The sequence below is a fragment of the Anolis carolinensis genome, chromosome 6 (assembly GCF_035594765.1).
Source record: "Anolis carolinensis isolate JA03-04 chromosome 6, rAnoCar3.1.pri, whole genome shotgun sequence".
Lineage (NCBI taxonomy): Eukaryota > Metazoa > Chordata > Lepidosauria > Squamata > Dactyloidae > Anolis > Anolis carolinensis.
The window spans coordinates 39,919,401-39,942,492 of NC_085846.1; the positions used below are offsets into that span (position 1 = coordinate 39,919,401).

General features: G+C 40.8%; 1 protein-coding gene across 1 annotated transcript; it reads right to left on the bottom strand.

Annotated features, from left to right (window-relative positions):
• Positions 1 to 1,579: 1,579 nt before the first annotated feature.
• LOC103279214 (membrane primary amine oxidase) lies at positions 1,580 to 15,680 on the bottom strand. The gene is made up of 4 exons (XM_062958110.1): positions 13,899 to 15,680; positions 10,456 to 10,741; positions 9,312 to 9,441; positions 1,580 to 6,204 (listed from the first exon to the last, which is right to left on the bottom strand). Exons 1-4 carry the CDS (start codon positions 15,466 to 15,468, stop codon positions 5,920 to 5,922), a joined length of 2,271 nt encoding a protein of 756 aa, XP_062814180.1. The 5' UTR covers positions 15,469 to 15,680; the 3' UTR covers positions 1,580 to 5,919.
• Positions 15,681 to 23,092: the final 7,412 nt, after the last annotated feature.

Genomic DNA, 23,092 nt, shown 5'->3' on the forward strand with positions numbered 1-23,092 from the left:
TTGTTCTGCGGGTGACTCTGGATCGCGGGCAGACATAAGAGCTTCTGTTTATCATCATCAATCCACTATATACTCTATCATGCAATTGCTGCTGATCAAATACAGCAGCAAGTCCAGTTGTAAAGCAACAAAAGATGGGTGGGAATTGAGGGAATCTACGCCATTGGGAATAGCAGCTGTGGTTTTGCATTACAACATGGATGCACTAATTTCTTCCAAATGTCTTCAGACAATATGAACATCCACAAATGAGGAATCACTGAACTGATCAGCACAGATTAATCATCTTAGCAATGAGTTTTAGGGTGGTCAAGAAATGCCTCTGCCTTCTGGGTATAGAGATGTTAGCAGTTATTTTCTTCTCATTGCACAGGGAAAAAAATCTTTGTCCTGTAGTCAATTCTACATTTATTTCTGTAAAGAAGGGTTGCTATAAGTGAATAGATAACTTGAAAGCACATGCACATGTGCTTGCATACACAAACGTGTCACTTTACAGCCATTAATGACATAGTGAACATCTGAGTTGAGAACCTTTGGCACTATTTTTCTTCTTTGCAGCTTCAGAACAACAATTACACAAATGACGTTGTTGTTGTTGTTGTTGTTGTTGTTGTTGTTATTATTTACCGTACTTCATTTTTATCTTACCTTTCTCCCAATTTCACAACTCAAGGTGGTTACACTTATATGCATATAAGAAATGTCACATTTTGGGGGGTTGTGCAATTGGTTGTGTTTTATTTATTACTATCTGGAGCAATTCATAACCTGTCATAAAACTAAGGAATGTTGCACATCAGCTGTTATTCTCTGGTAAACACTATTACAGAGGCCATGGTGGCGCAATGGGTTAAACCTCTAAGCTGCTGAACTTGCTGACTGGATGGTGGGTGGTTCGAATCTGCGGGATGAGGTGAGCTCCCGTTGCTAGCCCCAGCTTTGCCAACCTAGCAGTTCGAAAACATGCAAATGTGAGTAGATCAATAGGTACCGCTCTGGCGAGAAGGTAACAGCACTCCATGCAGTCATGCCAGCCACATGACCTTGGAGGTGTCTACGGACAACGCCGGCTCTTCAGCTTAGAAATGGAGATGAGCACCAACCCCCAGAGTCGGAAACGACTAGACTCAATATCAAGGGTGTGACCTTTAAGCAGACACAACACCCATACAAGGGGATCCAACAACAATCTCTACTAAGTCCCATTTTTGTAGAAGCACACATTTTCATCGACAAATGCTTCATGTAATACAATTGCAACCAGATTTCACTGTGTTTTTTCTGCCTCCTGGCACAGTACATATTTTAATTTGCAACATTTGCCTCCCATTCTTTCTGTGTGTTTGCCATCAGCACCATAATTTTTTAGTTAACTCTAGCCAGGAGGCAAGCAAATTGCTTGTGGCCACAAAGAATGTGTTCTGGATAAAATTAACTCTGATCTCAGTCTTTGCTGGGTAGAACATCACCTCTTTCTCCCCTCTTTCTGTGATCCACAGAGGAACTCATAATGCCATGCCAAGCCGTGTGAGGAAATAATTTAGGTATTGGAAGGATAAACAGGAAAACACCCAGATTCATAATTTTATTTAAAATGTTTATTGACCTAAACATAAAGACAGAGTGGTAAAAGGAATTTGTGAGAGAACATAGTAAGAAAGGACAACAAATCCTAAACCGGCAACACTGTTCTGCCTAAATTCTATCCTCTATCTAAACTATGGTATGTCAAAGATGTAATGTGAAGTTCAAAATCACTTTCATATGTACAGTCAATCTGAGTTGGGCCTACAGTGCACAATCGAGGGTTGTTTCTTTCTTTCTCGTCAGTATTTAATTTCAAAAGTTAACTCCACACTTCAGAGGAGAGTTAAAAAGTAGTGATAGTGATTCCCTTGATCCACGAGTAAAAAAAACAATCAGCACCAATGTATTCCTAAGGAAGGCTGAAAATCTAACTTAAAAGATATTTTATCCCCCTCCTTTACTGCTTCATGGATCTGTGGGATTGTAGGATCGGATCGTAGAGAGATCAGATCGTATAGAACAGTTTGCATCCAATGAAGGTTTGTTTTCTAAAGTCCAATCACAGTTCATTTTAATAGTGCTATTATTCCACTTTAATTGCCATAGTTCCAACCTATAGTATCTTGGGACTGGACATTTATTCTACACTCAACTCCAGGATTCCAAAGGATGCAGCCCTTATAGTGTATCTTCATGTTGTTCCCAATTTAGGGCAACTCTAAGACAACACTATCTCAAAATTTTCTTGGCAGCATTTGTTCAGAGAGGGTTTGCCTTTGCCTTCCTCTGAGACTGTGCACATGTGATTTGTCCAAGGTCATCTAATGGGTTTCCATGGCTGAGTGGGCTTAAAACCCTGGTCTCCTGAGATGTAGTCCAATGCTCAAACTATTACACCAAGTTTTAATGTGGCTATCATTCTGTAGAGTGAAAAAGCCAGGAGGGACTACGTGGAAAGTTTAAAAGTTAGCCTTGAAGATTTTAAAGTGTGGTGGCACACTTCATGTTCCTAGCCATTCACCATATTTATTTATCTACCGTGTTTCCCCGAAAATAAGACAGTGTCTTATATTATTTTTTACTCCCAAAGATGTGCTAGGTCTTATTATCAGGGGATGTCTTATTTTTCCATGAAGAAGAATTCACATTTATCGTTGAACAAAAAATGAACATTTATTCTATACTGTACAGTAGTTGTCATCACAAACCAACATAGCCAAACCAGACAAACTGTGACTTCTGTCAAGAATTTCTTGATACAGTAGAGTCTCGCTTATCCAACATAAATGGGCCGGCAGAACGTTGGATAAGCGAATATGTTGGATAATAAGGAGAGATTAAGGAGAAGCCTATTAAACATAAAATTAGGTTATGATTTTACAAATTAAGCACCAAAACATGTTATACAACAAATTTGACAGAAAAAGTAGTTCAATATGCAGTAATGCTACGTAGTAATTACTGTATTTACGAATTTAGCACCAAAATATCACGATTTATTGAAAACATTGACTACAAAAATGCATTGGATAATCCAGAACGTTGGATAAGCAAATGTTGGATAAGTGAGACTCTACTATACTATCATTATTTCCATATACAACTGGCATATACATTTACCAATCCTGCATGCTATGGTGTTTTGTTTGGTGGCCGCCGGGCATGCTTCCAAACAAAAACTTTGCTAGGTCTTACTTTCGGGGGAGGCCTTATATTTAGCAATTCAGCAAAACCTCTACTAGGTCTTATTTTTTGGGGATGTCTTATTTTAGGGGAAACAGGGTATTTATTTCACTTATACCCCGCCTTTCTCACCCCACAGAGGACTCACATGCAGTTACAAATCACACATTCATATAACTTACTCATAAACTATGGATCACAACCCAACAAAAAACCTTATTTCTTGCTGTCTGGGGCCCCTTCTACACTGCCATATAATTCAGAATATCAAAGCAGATAAACCACCTTATCTTCTTTGAACTGGATTATATGAATTTAGACTGCCATATAATCCAGTTCAAAGCAGGTAATCTGGATTTTATATGGCAGTGTAGAAGGGGTCTTGGTTTTCAGCCCTGATCTTGGGGTTCTTTGGGGCACTGGTTCAGAAAATTGCATTGGATAGACTGCATCAGCTCTAGTTTCCTAGATATGATTTTTATTGTCTATGGGTGAGCAGATGATGATGAATAGATGACATATATTTTATATCTCAAAAACTAGAGCTGATAGGGAGAAACTGATGCCATTTTTTTGGAATCAGTAGACACAGGGCTAACATTTGAGGCACCCAAACGTATGTTGACCAGGGTTTTACACCTACCTATATGCCATCAACTGCATGTATAGGAGACATGTACACAAGCTCCTTTCAGAAACATGTCTCAAGGTAATACATAGTTAACATTCACAATGACAATGAAATCATACAGTCCCATTCATTTCACTTCACAAGCCAAACAATAAAGATCACCATTGCAGATTGTATTAGAATGACAGGTACTGATACATTTCCTAGAATTAGCTTCCTCCCTTTCTCTTACTACTAGAAACCAGGGTCAGATCAGTGGTGGAAGGTTCAGGACAAATAAAAAGAAATACTTCTTCCTACAGTGCACAGTTAGACTGGAATTCACTGTCACAAGTTGTAGTGGTGGTTGCCAATTTGGACAGCTTTAAGAGAACATCACATACTACTTCATCAGACAGGCAAAATTGCCCGTCATACAAGGCTCTCACCTCACTTGCATCACAGAGCCTGCCGGATCCCATCCCATGACATAGATCTATTTCCAGTGGGGCTCCATGTTGCAAATGAAAATGGAGGGTTGTAAGCCACTACCTCAGCAACATACAAAAAGCTTCCTGTGTTGCAAAGGCAAACAACGGGGAAGCTGGGCAGTGGACGCTTTCTCTGTGAGATGGAGTGAGGGGGAAGCCAGGCGATGTGGGGCAATGGGTTCCCCCACTGTGCCCCCTGGATTTGCCACCATTAATGTGATGAGGTTCTTAAACTCGTGGAAGCTAGAAATATCAGTGACTACCAGTCAGGAAGCATTCTACATCAGTTCTAGTATCCGTGACTGATTGCCTCTGTATATCAGTCACTGGAAAATATGAGACAAAGGATACAGTTGAAGTAATGTTTCATGGGTCGGCTTCCAATTGGGAATTGTGGAAACAGAATGGTGGTCAAATAGTTCTCCATTCTGATTTGGCATGGTTGTCTATATATCCTTACGTTAATAACATATAGGTAGACCTATATGTTAGGTAGTATGGAATTCCTATGCTTCTTTCATTGTTTTATGGGACATCTGCAGATCAACGCCATCATATGGTATTTCCACAATTTTACTTTTCCTCTGTTAGTTTCCTACACTACAAACATTCATGTTTCCCCTCGCAGCCTCCTTTTTTAAGAATAGCACTGTGTCCATGTGCATAGACTGAAAGGTCAAAGCTTTTGATATGTAGCCATGTCCTGGATTCATTTTTATTCTTGGACTGCTTTCCTATATACAAAACATACTGAGCATTTTTGCACTCCTGAACTTCCTTGCCTGTATCAATCTGGCCCCTTGTAACCTTCATTTTATGCTGTCCATATTTCCTTTTTGCTGGAAGCTATCTTTCAGCTCACATTTTCTGAGGTTCATGCAGTTTTCAAGGATATCCCTCCAACTTGGAAATTAACAAACAGCCAAAAGAAATCGCAAACAGGTCCCACAAGATAAACTCCGCTATCTACCATTAAATGAACACCATATAGCTTTCTCTCCATAATGAATGTATATTCTGTTGCTGTCAAATCCTCTTGTTTACTTACGTACTTTAAACTGTATAAAACAGTATGTCTGCCTAAACATTTCTTACTCTTGACCCATGACCATGAATTAAAACAACTTTCAATGTGTTTTACTTGTCTGAATTTCCTCTTTCCCCTTTTCCTCATGCACTCACCTTCGTTTTGCTTTTTTTTCTTAAGCTAGAAAATGTTGAAGTAAAATTTTTAATAATTTAAAATGCAAGAGGAAAAAACCTTCTAATTCCCAATTAATTTGCAATAGGAGATGCTCTCTCTATTCACATGACTATTTACACAATCACCTATCAACATCTCAAGAGACTCAACACGGGTGGCTTTGTCATGCAACCATTACATGGACAATGGTTGTGTGAATCATCCTGTTGAAAGCAGGCTTAAATTTGATAATATTGGGGAGGAAGCGACAGTCTTGGGAACTGACAGAATGGATGTGATAAAACAAGAGCGTTTCAAGGCCAGTCATAATTTGAATGCAGCAACACTATTATTCAGATAAAGTTGAGGCACATTTTGGTAAGCTGAAAAGTAGAACAAAATGCAGAATCTTTCCTTTTTGGTCAAGGACCTGTCAAGTTCTCAAAGCCATTATATGTAAACGGTGGTAGGCTGGGAGAACACGAAGCTGTATTTTGCAAGCAAGCAACATGGGTGACCTCACATTTGCTTGCATCTTGTTGTGCTGTGAAGTACACGCTGTCAGGGGACTTGGCGGATGGGTCAGCATCAAAGTAGTTGTAAGGTCGAAGTAAAAAGCCCACCCCATTGCCAAGTGTCACAGTGGTGGGGATGTCTTCAGCATGTGGCACATGCAAGAAGCCGACTGAGACCCAGGCCACCAGATCCTGGAAAGAATTGGAGAGAAGGAGTAAGCAACAAGGAGCAGAGGTGAGGATACAGATTTGTCAACTGCCGAGTGAGAAAGTTTCCAACTTTGGACTTCATCATGTGGAATAAGCAAAGCATTTGGGATACTTGTTTTTCCCTTAAGCTTCACAAAGCCCCATTTTGAAATTAAATTGATTTTCCTACCCCCATCACATGGTTTCCCTCCTTCCGTTTTCTTTTCTAATTATTTGTTTGGCTTCCCAGACCACACCTGGAATACTGTGTCCAATTCTGGGCACCACAATTGAAGGGAGATGTTGACAAGCTGGAAAGCGTCCAGAAGAGGGCAACTAAAATGATTAACTGGAGAACAAGCCCTATGAGGAGCAGCTTAAAGAGTTGGACATGTTTAGCCTGCAGAAGAGAAGGCTGAGAGGAGACATGATAGTCATGTACAAATATGTGAGGGGAAGTAATAGGGAGGAGGGAGCAAGCTTGTTTTATGCTGCCCTGGAGACTAGGATGCTGAACAATAGCTTTAAACTACAGGAAAGGATATTTCACCTTAACATTAGGAAGAACTTCCTCACTGTGTGAGCTGTTCGACAGTGGAACTCTCTGCCCCAGAGTGTGGTGGAGGCTCCTTCTTTGGAGGCTTTTAAGCAGAGGCTGGATGACCATCTGCTGAGGGTGCTTAGTATGTGATTCTCCTGCCTCTTGGCAGGGGGTGGGTCTGGATGGCCCGTGAGATCTCTTCCAAATCTATGATTCTCATCACACAGGAGACATATTTCTCTTCCCACTGTCTCCTTCCCCATTTTCTTTGAATATTATTTCTCTTTATAAGTACAAATAGCTCTCAATTCAAAAGGTAAGTCTATATATTTGACATATAAAAAACATATAAATTACTGTTCCTTTCTCCTTGGTCCCAAAACAGTAATGGTGGAAGAAAGGAATCAATGCTGCCCATCTCAGTTCCTCCCTCCAAGATGACATCATCATTATCTTTATAAGTGGGCAAGGGGGAATTCCCATCACATGTTAAATTGGGTGTTTTTACATGTCTCTATGACGAATAAGTCACTTGCTAATCAGCTTAGGAATTGTCAGGAAAACCTGCACTTTAGAAACGGCAAAATACCTCCACTCCACATTTGAAGCTTGAGTCGTGTGAAGGGCACTACCAGTTGTCGTTTCTTAAGTGTATAGAAACACTGGTTTTACTGCATGTGATGAAGTCCTTTGTTACAAATGGCATTTTGCTGATAATGCAGACTGTAGACAGTTCACAATAATCTTTAACTGGCAACCTCATCATATGTAGGAAGAGAAGTGTTCCCCGGAGCTCATCTTATGATGCAGGGCTACTTAAGATCTTTTTGCAAGGCCCCCCTCTCATCACAAACGCGGCTGGCGATGAGAGAGAGGGCCTTCTTGGTGGCTGCTCCAACTCTTTGAAACTCCCTTCCCAAGGAGGTTAAAACAGCTCATTCCCTTACATCTTTGAAAAAGCAGCTAAAGACCTTCCTGTTTGCACAAGCTGTTGATGAAGGCACTCAGCTGTAATGACAGGAAGGCTAACTTTTATTGAGTTGCACTAAGATCAACATCTATCTAGTTAAGTTCCCTGCAATAACTATATTAGAAAAAGGTTTTTAAAGTGTTTATTTATTTCTTAATGTAAATTTGTTTTATAGGTTATTGTTTTGCATATGTATATTGTTTTGTATTGTCTTATATATAATGTTGTAAGCCACTTTGGGTTCTATTTTGGGAGAAAAGTTGGATATAAATTATTATTTATTTATGTATTTATTTATTTATTATTACTTCCGATATTGCGGCAGCGGAGCATAGAGAAGTTGGGTGTGCACCCGAATCCCCATAGAAAAAAAATAGAGCCGAAGAAGAAGTGGGGGACAGTGGGGAAACATTGTGGGAAGGGATATCACGGACCCCAATGGTAGGGAACACAGCAAGATGGTTCCCTTTACTGCCCCACGATTTCCCCACTGTCCCCCACTTTACAAATGGCTACCTGAGGTCTTGAGGTGTGTGTGAATGTGACAAGGATTGGCTCTATATAGATACTGTCTAACAGTTTGCAACTAGATGTGAGTCATTCCAGTAAAAGGGATGCAGCTGCCCCGAAGTACATAGAGCAATAGGGCCCATTGAAATGCATTGATCTCCTTGTGGGTTTAATGATATGTGCTGAACTGTGGATAAACTTTAATAAACTGGAGATGAATCCTGTCCATGACTTAAGATCTCTTGGAGAGATTCCTCTGAAGTATCTAAAGCACACAGACTGGCATCCTGTTAGTGACATCCATGTATGTAGGTTTCCCTTATAACTCTAAATGTCAGTTTTTGGGATGCTTCAAAGGATTGTATTCTGTCTGTTCTTTCACAGCATCTAAAGCTCCCATCCTGGATTTACTGTGCTGCCTCTAAAGGCCCAGCACATGGTTATTCTGTGCCTCATAAGGAATAGACAAGATCAAAGAAGTATCTGACTACAGTAGTTGCCAAAACGATTGTGGCAGCACTGAGATATGGTTGATCTCACTTGCATCAGGAAACAGCAGGATTCTGCTTTTGCCAATCCTACTATAGCAGTATATGTCTGCCTCCAACAGGCAAATTAAACAGAAACCGCCTCTAAAATCCCTACTGAATAAACAGCAAAAGAGAGAAGAGGACAGCAGATAAGGCTTGATCATCATTTACTTCCAGCATGTTAAAGAAGCATTGATCTATAAGTATGGCCACCAAAATGGAAATCATGAAAAAGGTGAAGGCTAGTAAAGGAAAAAGTTATACATTTTGGAAGAAGCATTTTTAGTGGTCTTTAGAAAGTTCACAATGTTTTCTTTTACTTATGCTTACTGGCTTACTGGATCTGCATGTTCCATTTCACATATGCATATTGTTAATTTTGAATAAAATGCTTCCTGAAGCATGCTGAAAGTCTGTTCCTTTTTGTGATGTAAGAGGACTCTACCTCTATACTTTCCACATTATTTCTGTGTCTGATCTCAACATTTTTGTCAAAGAAGTGATACCCATTAACACATCGACATCATTAATTGAGTCATACCTATGCATTGGCACTCACCTCATTGATGATGGTCTCATTGTCTATGAAGTCAGCAAAGACCACTAGTGGGTCCCAAGGGTCATTCTGGTTGTAGATGCAGGTGCTGGTCATCTCTTCCTCTTTCCTTTTGGTGACAGCCAACTTGTATCTATAGAATATTCCCAGCCAGGGAGATGGAGAGGAGGAGCGAAGTCAGATCTTTAACCTACAGTTGTCCCTCCACATTTATGGTTTTGACTTTGGTGGGTTTATGATTCATGGATTTGATTAAAAATGTTCTTTCTAGGAATCTCTAGATCTTCCAGTGTGACGTTATGATCAACTTCCTCCAGTCATGCTAGAGGACTAGGGATTTTTAGAGAGAATACATCTGTAGATTCTCTAATACAAATCTATGTTCTATTTCCAGCAGAAGTTGACAATAGTCATGGTAGCAGATCTAGACATTTCTTGGGAGTTGTCTTCAAGCAATATCTTTATCTACAGTTTTTCATACTCAGCAAATGTGATGGTATCCCTAAAATGCAAACTCCTCACTGGTGTAATGGTGTTATCGGTTTTAAATATAACAAACTCAGTTATAGCCTTTAGGGGAAGGGTAGGAGACTGCAGAGGACAAAACAACCACTTTTTGGGTCCCTCAGACCATTTGTGACTGCACGAACTACCAAAAAGTCAAACAAACAAACCCTTTACTCCTAGTTTGGAAAAAATGGGGATTTTAGAAAAACATTCAACAGTTCTAAGGGCCCCTGCAAACTATTTTAAAGTTGTACCTGGAGGCTTCTTGAAAAAAGTACTCACTTTTTTTTAAGAACAGAAAAAGATGAATATAATGAGTCTGGCATGGGATATAGATATGAATATTAGTCCAGGGTTCAGATCTCTGCTCAGCCAGAGATTCTCACTGGGTGACTTTGGGCAAACCTCACTCGCTAGGAAGCTGGGTGTCCTCTAGCACAAATCTATAGTCAACACTGGTGGAAGGTGACCATAAAATCGCACTGGAAAACCTAGAGATTCCTAGAGAGATGTTATCAGGTTTAAAAAATGGTTTTCAAATCAGTTACCTTCTTTGGAGGGTGAGGTGCTCAGTGGATGGCTGACTGTAATTAAATTGCATGAAAGGGCCCCATTTAAAAACAGGCACAACATCTCCTACCTGTTCCAACTGATGGACCTCTCCATGGTGCTAGTTTGGGGCAAGGCGTCTCCAGCAAAACTGACTATCTGGATGCGGTATCCGCGCTCTTGATTCCAGTGGTTCTCCCGGCTGGTGGCGAAGTGTAGGTACCGAGGAACTTTGCCATCGAGTGGGAAGGTGGCTTTTTCTTCTTTGTCCAAGATTTTAGTGGTGAGCTTTGGGCGTTGAATCTGGTGTTCTGGACTCCAAGGGGCTTGCACAGACTCATACTCCATATCGACAGCCACCAAAGAGTTCTTGGTTCCTAACAGAGGACAAATAAGCCAAGAAAGGGGTGTTCATTCCTTACCTTTGGACTCAGACCTTCGGGAAAGTAAGTGAACTCTTATAACCTTAGCATAAACACCAAACCTAATCTGATTGTGGAGGTGTGCGAAATGGCTGAAATCCGATTAGTAATTAGTTTCGGTGATTTGGACGACCCCTTTTTTGATTAGTAAAGATTCAGAGGGGTACTGTTCTAATTCATAATCCAAATCTCCAAAGCTTCACAATTGCTCAATTAGTGGAAATGGGGAAAATTGTGAGGCTCGTTTCCCTGCCATTTTTATGGCTATCAGGATGAAACTTGGTACCTTTGCAGGAAACATTTATGACTTTAAGGCTGCCAAGTTTCAGAGTAAGGATCGCTCCTTATTCGACACTCAACTGTAAGTCCTGCGAGGCCCGGGTGCATAGGCCTAAAGCCTGCACCCGTAGGCCCGGGAGTTGGCCCTACGTATGCAGGCTTTGGGCCTAAGCACTCGGCCCTGTGGGGCCCGAGCTCGTAGGACCAAAGCCTGCCAATAGATTTCTGTTGTGGCTGCTGTGAAAATTAATAATCACACACACACATACACATCCATTCAGATAATTTTGCTCCATCACCATCTGCTTTCATGAGAAGAGACAGTTCCAGTTTCCAGTATTTACAAATGGTTACTTCCTGTTGCCCTGAGTTTTTGACTCAAGCCAGTTCTGTACTAGGAATACCAGATGTTTTCCTTGAAAAAAAATATCCTGTATGACTTCAATTTGCAAATGACTTCCCCTGTAACTTGTGTCTTGGCTTACCTGGACATCTGGAGCTTCTCCTCCCTACAATGTGGCCTATTAGCTTTCAAAGCCCTTTCGCACTGCACAGTTATAAACCTATGATTCCGCTTTAACTGCCATGGAAGCATCCTGTAAAATCCTGGGATTGGAAGTTTAGTGAGGCATTGAAACTCCCTGGCTGATCATTCTAAGTCCACCTCCCCAAACTACAAATCCAGCTATTCCATCGGATGTTGCCATGGTAGATACAGTGGAATCATAACACTGGGATTCAGTAACTTCAACTGTCAGTTTATGATACACTGTAGAAATCTATATGAGCTATAATGGAAAAAGTTATGAGGAGAGCTTGGGGAAGTTGTCTTTTGAACAACAGCTGCAATGAGTTCAACCATAAACTGACATGGCCAATGGCCATATATTGTAGAGCAGGCATGGGCAAACCTGGGCCCTCCAGGTGTTTAGGACTTCAACTCCCACAATTCCTGGCCTCAGGCCCCTTCCTTTCCCCCCTCAGCTGCTTAAGTGGCTGAGGGGGAAAAGGAAAGGGCCTGAGGCCAGGAATTGTGGGAGTTGAAGTCCTAAACACCTGGAGGGCCCAGGTTTGCCCATGATTGTTTTAGAGGATTCAAGGAGATGTAATCCAAAAAGCAACTTTTCAAACTGTGTTTATGAATGGATAATTGCAAATCATGGCAATGGCAAATTGTGGCAAATCTATCAGATAGTGTATCCATTCTGGCTTTTGACTTTAATTTTAAAGGAGCAATCAAAATGTTGGTTTAATGGTTTTACTGCTGAAGCCCACTTGGTGACCTTGAGCAAGTCAAACTTTCTCAGTGTCCATACTAAGAAATGACACATATCTGTTAAAGAAATTTTGCCAAGTAACCCCAGAAATAGATACGCCTGGGATAAGAAGGCACACAACCATAAGAATTCAAATGCTAACCTATTTTGAGGATTAGGTTTCATTACTGGCCTGCATTAATATATGTATAGTGTCTAGATCCAGGGAAGTCATGCTACCTCTCTATTCCTCCTTGGTCAGACCACACCTGGAATACTGTGTCCAGTTCTGGGCACCGCAGTTGAAGGGAGATGTTGACAAGCTGGAATGTGTCCAGAGGAGGACAACTAAAAGGGTCTGGAGAACAAGCCCTATGAGGTGTGGCTTAAAGAACTGGGCATGTTTAGCCTGCAGAAGAGATGACTGAGAAGAGACATGATGGCCATGTATAAGTATGTGAGGGGAATTCATAGGGAGGAGGGAGCAAGCTTGTTTTCTGTTGCCCTGGAGACTAGGCCAAGGAACAATGGGTTCAAACTACAGAAAAGGAGATTCCACCTGAACATTAGGAAGAAATTCCTCACTGTGAGGGCTGTTCAGCAGTGGAACTCTCTGCCTTGGAGTGTGGTGGAGGCTCCTTCTTTGGAGGCTTTTAAGCAGAGGCTGGATGGCCATCTGTCCGGGGTGCTTTGGATGCGATTTCCTTCTTCTTGGCAGGGGGTTGGACTGGATGGCCCGTGTGGTCTTTTCCAACTCTGATTCTATGATTCTATGTTGGATAGCTTTTCTCAAATTCCAGAGTAAACTCAGAATAAACATGCCACTGATATAGAAGCTTTTGGTTGTCCTTGCATATGTCCGACAGCAGTGCCCAACTGTTTCCTTCAGTAGTATATTCAAAACAAAATTTCAAAGAAATGTTGGAATTTTTACTCAGCCTACTGAAAAGTGTTGGGTTTGTCTCTTTCATCCTTCATTATCAAATTTAATCATTCCTGTCCTGTAAACATGCATCCTGGTGACTTGTAACATTGCTATAGGAATATAAGAGCCTCTGGGGTTCTTTTCTGGTTTAGATTTCAAGCCCAAGGAAGGGAAATTGCAAACTGTTCTCTTGGCCCTATCCAACCTCCTTCCTGCTCCAAACTGTGTTTGAATATCTCATTGTGCTGCTCCTGATATTTTTGCCAGGCATGTTATAGAGGCCTGTTTGATTTGTAATTTGACTCAGAATAACCTGAGCCCTTTCCCAAATTTATTATTTCCTGAATCCAGCTATGATTCTAACCAGTGAAGGCTTACCCATCTCTAGCCTCCCCCGACAACATAATAACTTTCCTGTTCATAATACTGACTCATGCCTAATATAAATAGTCGAATTTCTATATAAGTCAAATCCTAAAAATATATGAAAACAAATGTGTCCCACAATTCCCAAATTTTCACAAAATACAGAATGTAGGCATTTTGGAAGGAAATGCTAGATTTGAAGTTGGTAACAGTTTGACACTGCACCCTGGCTCTATTTAGGATGCCAGTTTGTGAAAGATCTACTACCAGTGTATATGGGACTTACCTCCGACATCCAAGTCAACTTTGTAGTTTATCAAATGGTTGTGCATGGTTCCAAGCGTGTGTTCCCCTACTCTGTTTCCATATGCATTACCACCTGAAGTGAAGAATGAAGAACTGATATATCCAGTGGCATGGACTTTGACTTCTATAGCACCATTTTGATAGAACACAAAATCCCAGATATAGTCATAATTGATGAGGGTCGAAATGGACCTTATGACCAGAGCATACTTAGGAATCCCACCGTAATAGAAAGACCCCAAGTTAGAAAAATGACGACGCAGAGGTACACCCATGTCATGCTCAAAGATGCAGAAGGAGTTTTTGTTCAGTTTTGGTGTGTCTGAGTCTATCAAGTAATGCCGATCCACATAAGTGGCCATGTAGGGGCAGTCCACACCCCGAACTAGCTCATAAGCAAACTTCCCAATTCCTAGGCTGCCATCCATGTACCTGGTCACCATCCCTCCAGGACAGTTTGAGCCATAAACAGCGAGGGCTTCTTGCAGACTCAGCTCGTAGACAATCCGCTGGTTATCAAATCGGATGTCAAAGAGACGTGGCCCTGTGTTTACATTCATCCCAAAGGAAAATGCCCACGATTGCCAGGAAACATGACTGCCGTGTACCTTGTAACGTATTCCATGGGGTTCAAACTGAAAAGGGCCTGGATGAGAAAGTTTGGAAGGCTTTGTGGAAGCAAAATCATGCTGCTTGGCCATCTTCACTCTGACCTCCTTCACCCGTCCCTCATTGAACTCCTTCTCCAGCTGGGCCAGGTCCTGATAATACTGACCATTATAGAAGACTTTCTCAATCGTCCACTCGGAGATGCTGAGACTGCTGTGGTTCACCAGCACCTCCAGACCAATAGGGTGGACATAGTATCCGCTGCCTACCACATTGTGAAACAGGACAAACCAGGTGGCTCTGTCACCGGACACAAACCCTCGGGGAGCTGTAGTCAGAGTAGCCAGGTTTGTCCCATTATATTCACAGCATACTTTGAGGAGGCTGGAGGCCTGTGAGAGCTCATGGAAAATGAAAAGATCAATATCTCTGTACTCTCTCTCCGTCACAGGCCTGCTGTGGTATGGCACCTTCTTGCCAAATTTCCTCAGGGTGATGTCTCGATGGTATGTTGGAAGTGGAAGAGGCCCCACTATGTATTCTGTGATATTTGGATCCGGCTGGTTTCCAAAGTACACCACAGCCAATGCCTCTCGAGACGGTCGGTCCGTTCCACGGTCGAGGAAGCCCAGTACTTCTGTTTTAGTGGGGAGATGAAGATCTAGATAGTAAATACAATTATCCGATGGTCTGGCGTGAAAAGCATCTTCCAGGTGCACATCAAGATGGTCCCTGAGGTATTTCACCACTCGGAGCATCTCGTCTGCTGTCAGGTCAGCAAAGATCTTGCTTTGATCTGTGGAGAGGTCCTCTGGAGGGTTCTGCAGCTCGGAGAGGACACACTTAGTGCTTTTCTCCTTTTTAGTCAGCAAGACGCAAACTAAAGCAAAAATGGTAGCCAAGGCTAAGAGGAGAAGAACCACAACAGCTTTCATGTTCATCTTAGCAAAAGGCAGCAACAGGAGAAGCACAAGCTTTAAAAGCTGGTTTTGATTTTGCTTGCAGGAAACGGCCTGGGCGGGTGGGAGAAAAGACGTTGGTCTGTTCAGAGTTAAGAGGAGGGAACCAAGCCAGGAGGAATGCTTGGGAGTTTGCAAGGGACCATAAAAAGGCAGATTTTTCTCTTGGCTTTGCTCTCTCCCTCCCCTTTTCCTCTCCCCTCCCACCTACGTGTCTGTGTCCCTACCAGTAGCCCTCTGTGAGTTGCTCCTGGCCAAGGTGGATGGGCAGAGCAATGTTTCTGACCAGAGAGACCAAACTGCAAGACCCAAAGGGAACACAAATTCTTCAGCAGAAGGAACAGGCAGCCCTGCTGTAACTTGATTCCTCACTCGCTGAGAAAGGAATGGTGCGGGTGCCTGGCTCACTTGGAACTTTTCAGTTCAGCAATTCAATCAAACCCTTGGCTTGTGGATGCTCGCTCCCAGAAATAAAGATTTAATCTTGCTCTTGTCTCTGCATTCAGTTCACCTTTGAGCCAATTCTGCCACATCTTCAATAGGTGGGCCCCTAAGGGCAGTTTTAGGCAAGTTTTTGTTTAAGCAGTTCTGTAGCACATTATAAATCTTCCATATTTTCTGTTTAGCACATTTTCTCTGATAAGGAAAAAAAGTTAGAAGTAATAATAATAATAATAATAATAATAATAATAATAATAATAATAATAATTTTAAAAAACCTCCAAAGGTAATGGAAAATGAACACGCAAAGATACTGTGGGACTTTTGAATTCAGACTGACAAAGTTCTGGAACACAACACACTAGACCTCACAGTTGTGGAAAAGAAAAAGGTTTGGATTATTGATGTCGCCATACCAGATGACAGTCGAATTGATGAAAAACAACAGGAAAAACTCAGCTGCTATCAGGACCTCAAGATTGAACTTCAAAGGCTCTGGCAGAAACCAGTACAGGTGGTCCCGGTGGTGATCGGCACATTGGATGCCATGCCAAAAGATATCAGCTGGCATTTGGAAACAATAGACATTGACAAAGTTATGATCTGCCAACTGCAAAAGGCCACCCTGATGGGATCTGCGTGCATCATCCGAAAATATCTCACACAGTTCTAAACGCTTGGGAAGTGTTTGACTTGTGATTCTGTGATAAGAAATCCAGCATATCTATCTTGTTTGCTGTGTCATACTATGTCATTGTGTCAATAATAATAATAAACTTTATTTATATACTGTCCTATCTTCTCAGGGGACTCAGGGCTGTTTCCAACATGACAAAAACAATACAATACAATACACATAATAAAAACAGAACCATACAACAATTTAAAAATAATACAAGTAATAAACATAAATACACAACATACATGAGAAAAATACTGTTATCGAGCACAAAAGATCCCCCCCTCCGGATCTTAAATATTAAGTTGACCAATGTTATGCTGCAGCAAGGCGTTCCATGAGTTAACACAGCTGGGGTTGGCAATCAAAATGAATTTCAAGAATGGAAGCAATCCAGAAACAGCTACCAGGGCCCAGGAAGACTCCTTAACCCCCACTCCTATTGTCTATATCCCCAATAAAGGATTAACTTTATCTGATTTGCCACCAGGCTCTCTATCTGACTCTTTCGCAACCTACTTCTGTATCCCAGCCTCTCCCATTGCACCCGCTTCTTCTAGCCCCTCTGGAGATTCCTCACCAATGGCCCCTTCTTCCACCCCCGTACCCCAAAATGTCAACCCACACAAAACTCCACACAAACCCTAGTGGGGTCAGGAAGGGCCCCTTTTCCCACGGACAACCTCTACTATTGACTTGCATTGAAGCTGTCCTTAGGTGAACTCGAACTTCACCGAGCTCCCATGCCCACCATTGCTGTAAATATAGAAACTTGCTGTTATACTGTAAATGTTATACTGTATTTTTTTCCAGAATAGATGACTCTCACATCTTTGCTTTCTTCTATTTCTTTGGTATAATCTTAAACTGCCTCAGCCCTCTGGACTGGACGACCATAAAATGACACAATAAGGGGGTATATGTCAACATGGGGAGAGAGAAAGATATCTGGTTTTGCTATGCAGAGGGTTATCGCCCCTGATCACACAATCTACCGTATATACTCGAGTATAAGCTGACCCGAATATAAGCCGAGACACCTAATTTTACCACAAAAAACTGGGGAAGCATTGATTCCAGTATAAGCCGAGAGTGGTAAATTTCAGAAATAAAAATAGATACCAATAAAATTACATTAATTGAGGCATCAGTAGGTTAAATGTTTTTGAATATTTACATAAAGCTCAAATTAAAGATAAGACTGTCCAACTCTGATCAAATCATTATTCTCATCTTCTTCAATGTAAATGTGCTTATGTATCTTTTAATAATAATAATAAAGTAAAATAATATATGTAAAAATAATAATAAATACAGGAAAATAATATATGTAATAATAAATAGAGTAAAATAATACATGCAATAATAATAATAATAATAATAATAATAATAATAATAAGATCAGAATGAAATAATAAATGTATTAATAATAATAATAATAATAAAAATAGAGTAAAATAAATGTAATAGTAGCAACAATAGTAGAGAAAAATAACAAATGTAATCATACCAATAATAATAGAGAAAAATAATAAATGTACCATATATTATCGAGTAAAAGCTGACCCAAATATAAGCCAACCAGGACCCTCACCCGAGTATAAGCCGAGGGGGGCTTTTTCAGTCTTAAAAAAAGGGTTGAAAAACTAGGCTTATACTCGAGTATATACAGTACCTAATGCACATTCTAATAGCATGTATCTCTATATCGTTCTATTTCTTACTAGCTGTTTTCTCTAAAGGGGCACACACTTCTAAATAATATATATTTACATCTTTTAATGGCTTTCTTTTTATAATAGACTATTCTTAGTTCTGACAAAACTGGAAAAATTCCCTGGCATCTGATAACATGGGCTAAATAGGGGTTTGTCCTGTGTTATGGGCCAGAGGTCCTTGAGTGCCGTGTGGATGCACAGGAATGACTTCTTTTAAAAATATTTTTATTGGTAGACATTTAATACAATGCTATTAAATATGGGAAAGAAGGGAAAAGGGAAGAGTAGGAAGCCACTAACTGCTATAAGGGAATAGTTTTCAAAAAAGGAAACCTCAGTTATCTATATATATATAATGGTAATGGAATCCCGGCACCGAGCAAAACAACAAAACTAAACACGCCACAACCTAGCAATTTCACCACACAATACAACATCCACGCCTTAAGGTTGAAACAACAAAAAATCATGTCACGCACCTCCACATGGACAGAACCCACAACGCACCATCGGGAGCCATGACGGGAGGGAAAGAGAAGCCTCATGGCAAGAGGAAAGGCAGGTAATGGGAAAAAGCTGTCCCCTGGGTCCTAGCGCCTGCCCATCATCCGAATTATTTCTCTCCACTATACTCTCCCTTATCCAACCTTCTACAATATCCAACCCATTGTAATACTCAATATTTTAAATATATGCTATGAACCATGACAATCAACTATGCCGTCACACCCAGGCACCTTTTTAAAACTTTAGGATGTGCTTCTTTCTTTGCCCAGGTGAACTGCGGGGGCCTTACTTAGAAGCTCTGGAAATCCCAGTAACCAAAGGCACTTCAAGTAGAACAATCAAACAAAATTTTATTTTCACAAAGTCCTTGGCAGACTTGGCACATGTAATTAAAGTTGCAAATAAAAACAGTCCACTTATAAAACCTTGCAGATGTTCCTTGCTTGCTTTTCCTCTTTAGGTTGCTGGGTTAATTTCCACCAAAGGCAAAGAGGTCCTGAGATCCTCTTCACCCTAGCTCTGAGCTGCTATCAAAAGATCTATAACTATCTAAGCTCAAAGCTAGCTTCTAATAAAGAGGGGTGAAGTGGGAAATGGGAGGATGGAGAAAAGGGGGGAGGAGGGTTTTGCAGACCTCAAGTCTTTTTCATCATGTTTGATGGATTTTTAGATGTTTCTAAATCTTGTTTGTTTCTTCCACACCCAGTCTCTCTTCTTGGTATCGATAATTTCTCTTTGTGTCTTTCCATTAATTAAATTGTCATTTTCATTTTTTCTTGTTTCAAATAATCCTTAAATTGTCTCCAGTCTGTGTGTGTGTGTTTTTTAAATGTCTAATGAGTATGCATTCCCAGTGTGGAAGACATCTCACCACGTTAAAACAGTGGATGTGGCTCTTAATGAGATATGCCACATTAGCACAGTATACCTAAGCTCTACACCACTTGAGAAATTATACTGTTTAGCCGGTATTGCACCACCTGACATCTGCTGGGAAATAGCAGCCAATAATGAAAGACCAAGGCAGTGACATCTCCTGCCCATTCCCTGTTCGGATATCAGCCAGCACACCAACGCCTTAAATCACGAAATATCTTTCTAAGATCTACAAAGATACTCGCAGGAACACCACAGCAAGTTAGAGTCCAAAAGTGGCAGGCTAAAACCCAGAACCTCAATCCATGTCTGAGACTGGATGAGAGACTCCCTCCTGGGCACACAGAAGAAAGGACGACATGGAAGGTATTGAACAGACTGCGCTCTGGCACCACGAGATGCAGAGCTAATCTTCAGAAATGGGGCTACAAAGTGGAGTTCACGACATGCAAGTGTGGGGAAGAGCAATCCACAGACCACTTACTTCAATGCATCCTAAGCCCTGCCACGTGCACAACGGAGGACCATCTTGCAGTGACACCAGAGGCACTCCAAATGGCCAGATTCTGGTCAAAGGACATTTAGTATAACGCCAAGTTTTTAAAGTTTGTTTATGTTTCTAAATGCATTACAGCTGTGCCCTCGGTTTCGCTTCTGATATGATAAATGTCTACTATATTCAATATTGTCTTGTGTATGTCATTCTTGCAACTGTTACAAGGTCGTTAAATAAGGTATCTTTGTTTTTCTCAAATTTTGGATCTTTCATTCCCAAAATGAAATATTCTGGTTTGAATTGAATTCTTATTTTCAATATTTTCTGAATTATTTCTTGAATGTTTTTTCCAGTAAAGGTAAAGGTAGTTTCCCCTGACATTAAGTCTAGTTGTGTCCGACTCTGGGGGTTGGTGCTCATCTTCTAAAGCCGAAGAGCCGGCGTTGTCCATAGACACCTCCAAGGTCATGTGGCCGCATGACTGCATGGAGCGCCGTTACCTTCCCACCGGAGCGGTACCTATTGATCTACTCACATTTGCATGTTTTCCAACTGCTAGGTTGGCAGGAGGTTTTTCCAGTAGTTCATTGCAATTCTGCAGGACCACCACATGTGGTAAAAAGGGCCCACATGTGTTTCACATTTCCAACATTTATCTTGTATATTTTTGTAACATTTTACTAACCTTTGGGGGATGATATACCACTGGTACATGATTTTGTATACCAGTTTTCTTTCAAGTCTTATGCATAAGTATACTGTAGTTGTTATTCCATCTTCTTTCCCAATCTTCTAATTTTATGGGGTGTGAGATATTGGCGGCCCATTTGGTCGTACAATCTTTCACTAGTTCTGTTTCTGTTTCCCATTTCAAAAGGATTTCATATATTTTGGTAACTGGTTTATTTTTGACATATATTTATCCCATATAAGTTCTTCATCAGCAAATCCTATTTCTTTGTCCTTATTATAGTATTCTTTCAATTGTCGGGATTGAAACCAGGAGACATTCTTATATAATACACTAGCTGTGCCCGGCCACGCGTTGCTGTGGCAAAGTGGTGGTGGTATTGGTTAAAAATTGTTGTGTAATTTTTATTTGACGTTATTTGTATTTTTTAATTAATTTTATTGTACGTTATCTTTTTATTTATTGTATTTTATTATTTTCTTGTATTATTTTTAGTTATTTTCTGTTATTATAGTATTTTATTGTATTAATTTTTATTATTATTTTTATTAGTGTTTTAAATAATTTTTAGTGTTTTTTATGATTTTTTATTGGGTTGCTAGGAGACCAAGTTGGAGGAGCTTAGCCTTCTAACTGGCAGCAATTGGATAAAAGCAATTATTCCTCTCTCTCTAATTAGGACTTTATTTTTCTTTTCTTTTTGTTGTATCAACCTAGAGGCGTGGATGATGGAATGTGTTGTCAAATTTCGAGGTTGGGGGGCCTGTAGTTTTGTTGTTTTGTGGGTCGCCGTGATGCCATCACTCTTTTATATATATAGATTGATTTCTTCTTGGGTTTTTAATATATAAGTTCCGTTTTGTTTTTTGAGTATTTCTTTTTAAGTTGGCCATTTCTCCCAACCTAGTTCTCTCCATTGAAACACTTCTAAAGGTGAAATCCATAATGGAGATTTCTGGTAGAAATTGTTTTTATATTTTTCCCAAATTTTTATTAGAGCCAACCTTATGAAGTGGTTTCCAAAGTTTTCTTCGATTTCCCTCTGGTCGTAACACATGTACGAATGCCATCCACTTCACAGGTCGAAGCCTTCTCGTGTTAAACCATCACCCAGGTCAAAAAAGAAGCACAATGAAAATCCTTGATATACCGCGCAAACAGGATCTGTGAACCCCACCTGCTCCAGTGTGAACTGAACCACCTAAACTGTGCTCTACCGGCTAATGGGTATTCCATAACAGACATCAGGAGAGCTGCAAGAACAAGAAAAGCCATGAGAACAAAGACATAGATCCACCTGAAAGTAAATGCATCAAAGGAACCACTGATCACATAGGTGAGCTGATGAAGAAACACAACCTCCAAACAATCTACCGACCACCAAGAAAATTTAACAAAGGACAAGAAGGATCTCCATTCACTACAGGAGTCTACCGTAGACCATGCTTCTGTGGACAAGTCTATACAGGGACCTCAAATGAAGCGCTCAGACATGAATCAAAGAACATGAAAGGCATAGCAGACTAATTCAACCAGACAAGTCAGTTATAGAGGAGCGCTTGATGTCCCAACCAGGAAACACAGAATATTATTTGAGAACATACGAATTCTAGACCACTCTGACAGCCTTTTTATCAAAAAGGGCAAATGGCAAATGGACTTGAAATGGGCTACTGTGTACCCCGGGGGGTAGAGTTTAGGGGGCACTCGCGGAACACTATTGTTATCTCGAGGAGGCAAGCTAGGTGGGGTGCACAGTTGTCCCATTTTTCTATACCCATTGCCCCTTCAAAAGAAACCCTGAAGGAATAAAATATCTTTTATGGGAAAATATCATTTCCCCTTCTTTCTTATGCCCACTTTCATTGTTAAGAATGAATTGGGATGGAATGAGCAGGAGTCCAGCTGGCTGATCTAAAAGGCATGTGATCCATTAGCCTCTTGACTTCAGTAAGACAGAAAAATCCTGACATCCCAGCCTAATGCTGAACCTCGATGCAGGCTGAGACCGGGAGAATGCTGCATGTTGCTGGCCAGCCTGGGGTCGTCCTGGTTGCCGTTCAAGGGGTCCCAGCAATGGATAAAGGAGAACTTGCTTGGTTCTTATTTCCTCTGTTTTTGTCAGCATGTCTCTTTTATTTATTGGTTTGTATCCAATTTTATTTTATTTATTTTATTTGCCGTATTTTCTTGTATTA

Bases quoted from the DNA above. Each gene is read 5' to 3' on its own strand.
- LOC103279214 (XM_062958110.1), bottom strand. From the start codon at position 15,468: ATGAACATGAAAGCTGTTGTGGTTCTTCTCCTCTTAGCCTTGGCTACC. The intron at 10,742-13,898 runs GTAAGTCCCATA...GTCCTCTGTTAG, and splicing joins AGTTGACTTGGATGTCGGAG to GAACCAAGAACTCTTTGGTG. The intron at 6,205-9,311 runs GTGAGTGCCAAT...AATTCTTTCCAG, and splicing joins ATGAGACCATCATCAATGAG to GATCTGGTGGCCTGGGTCTC.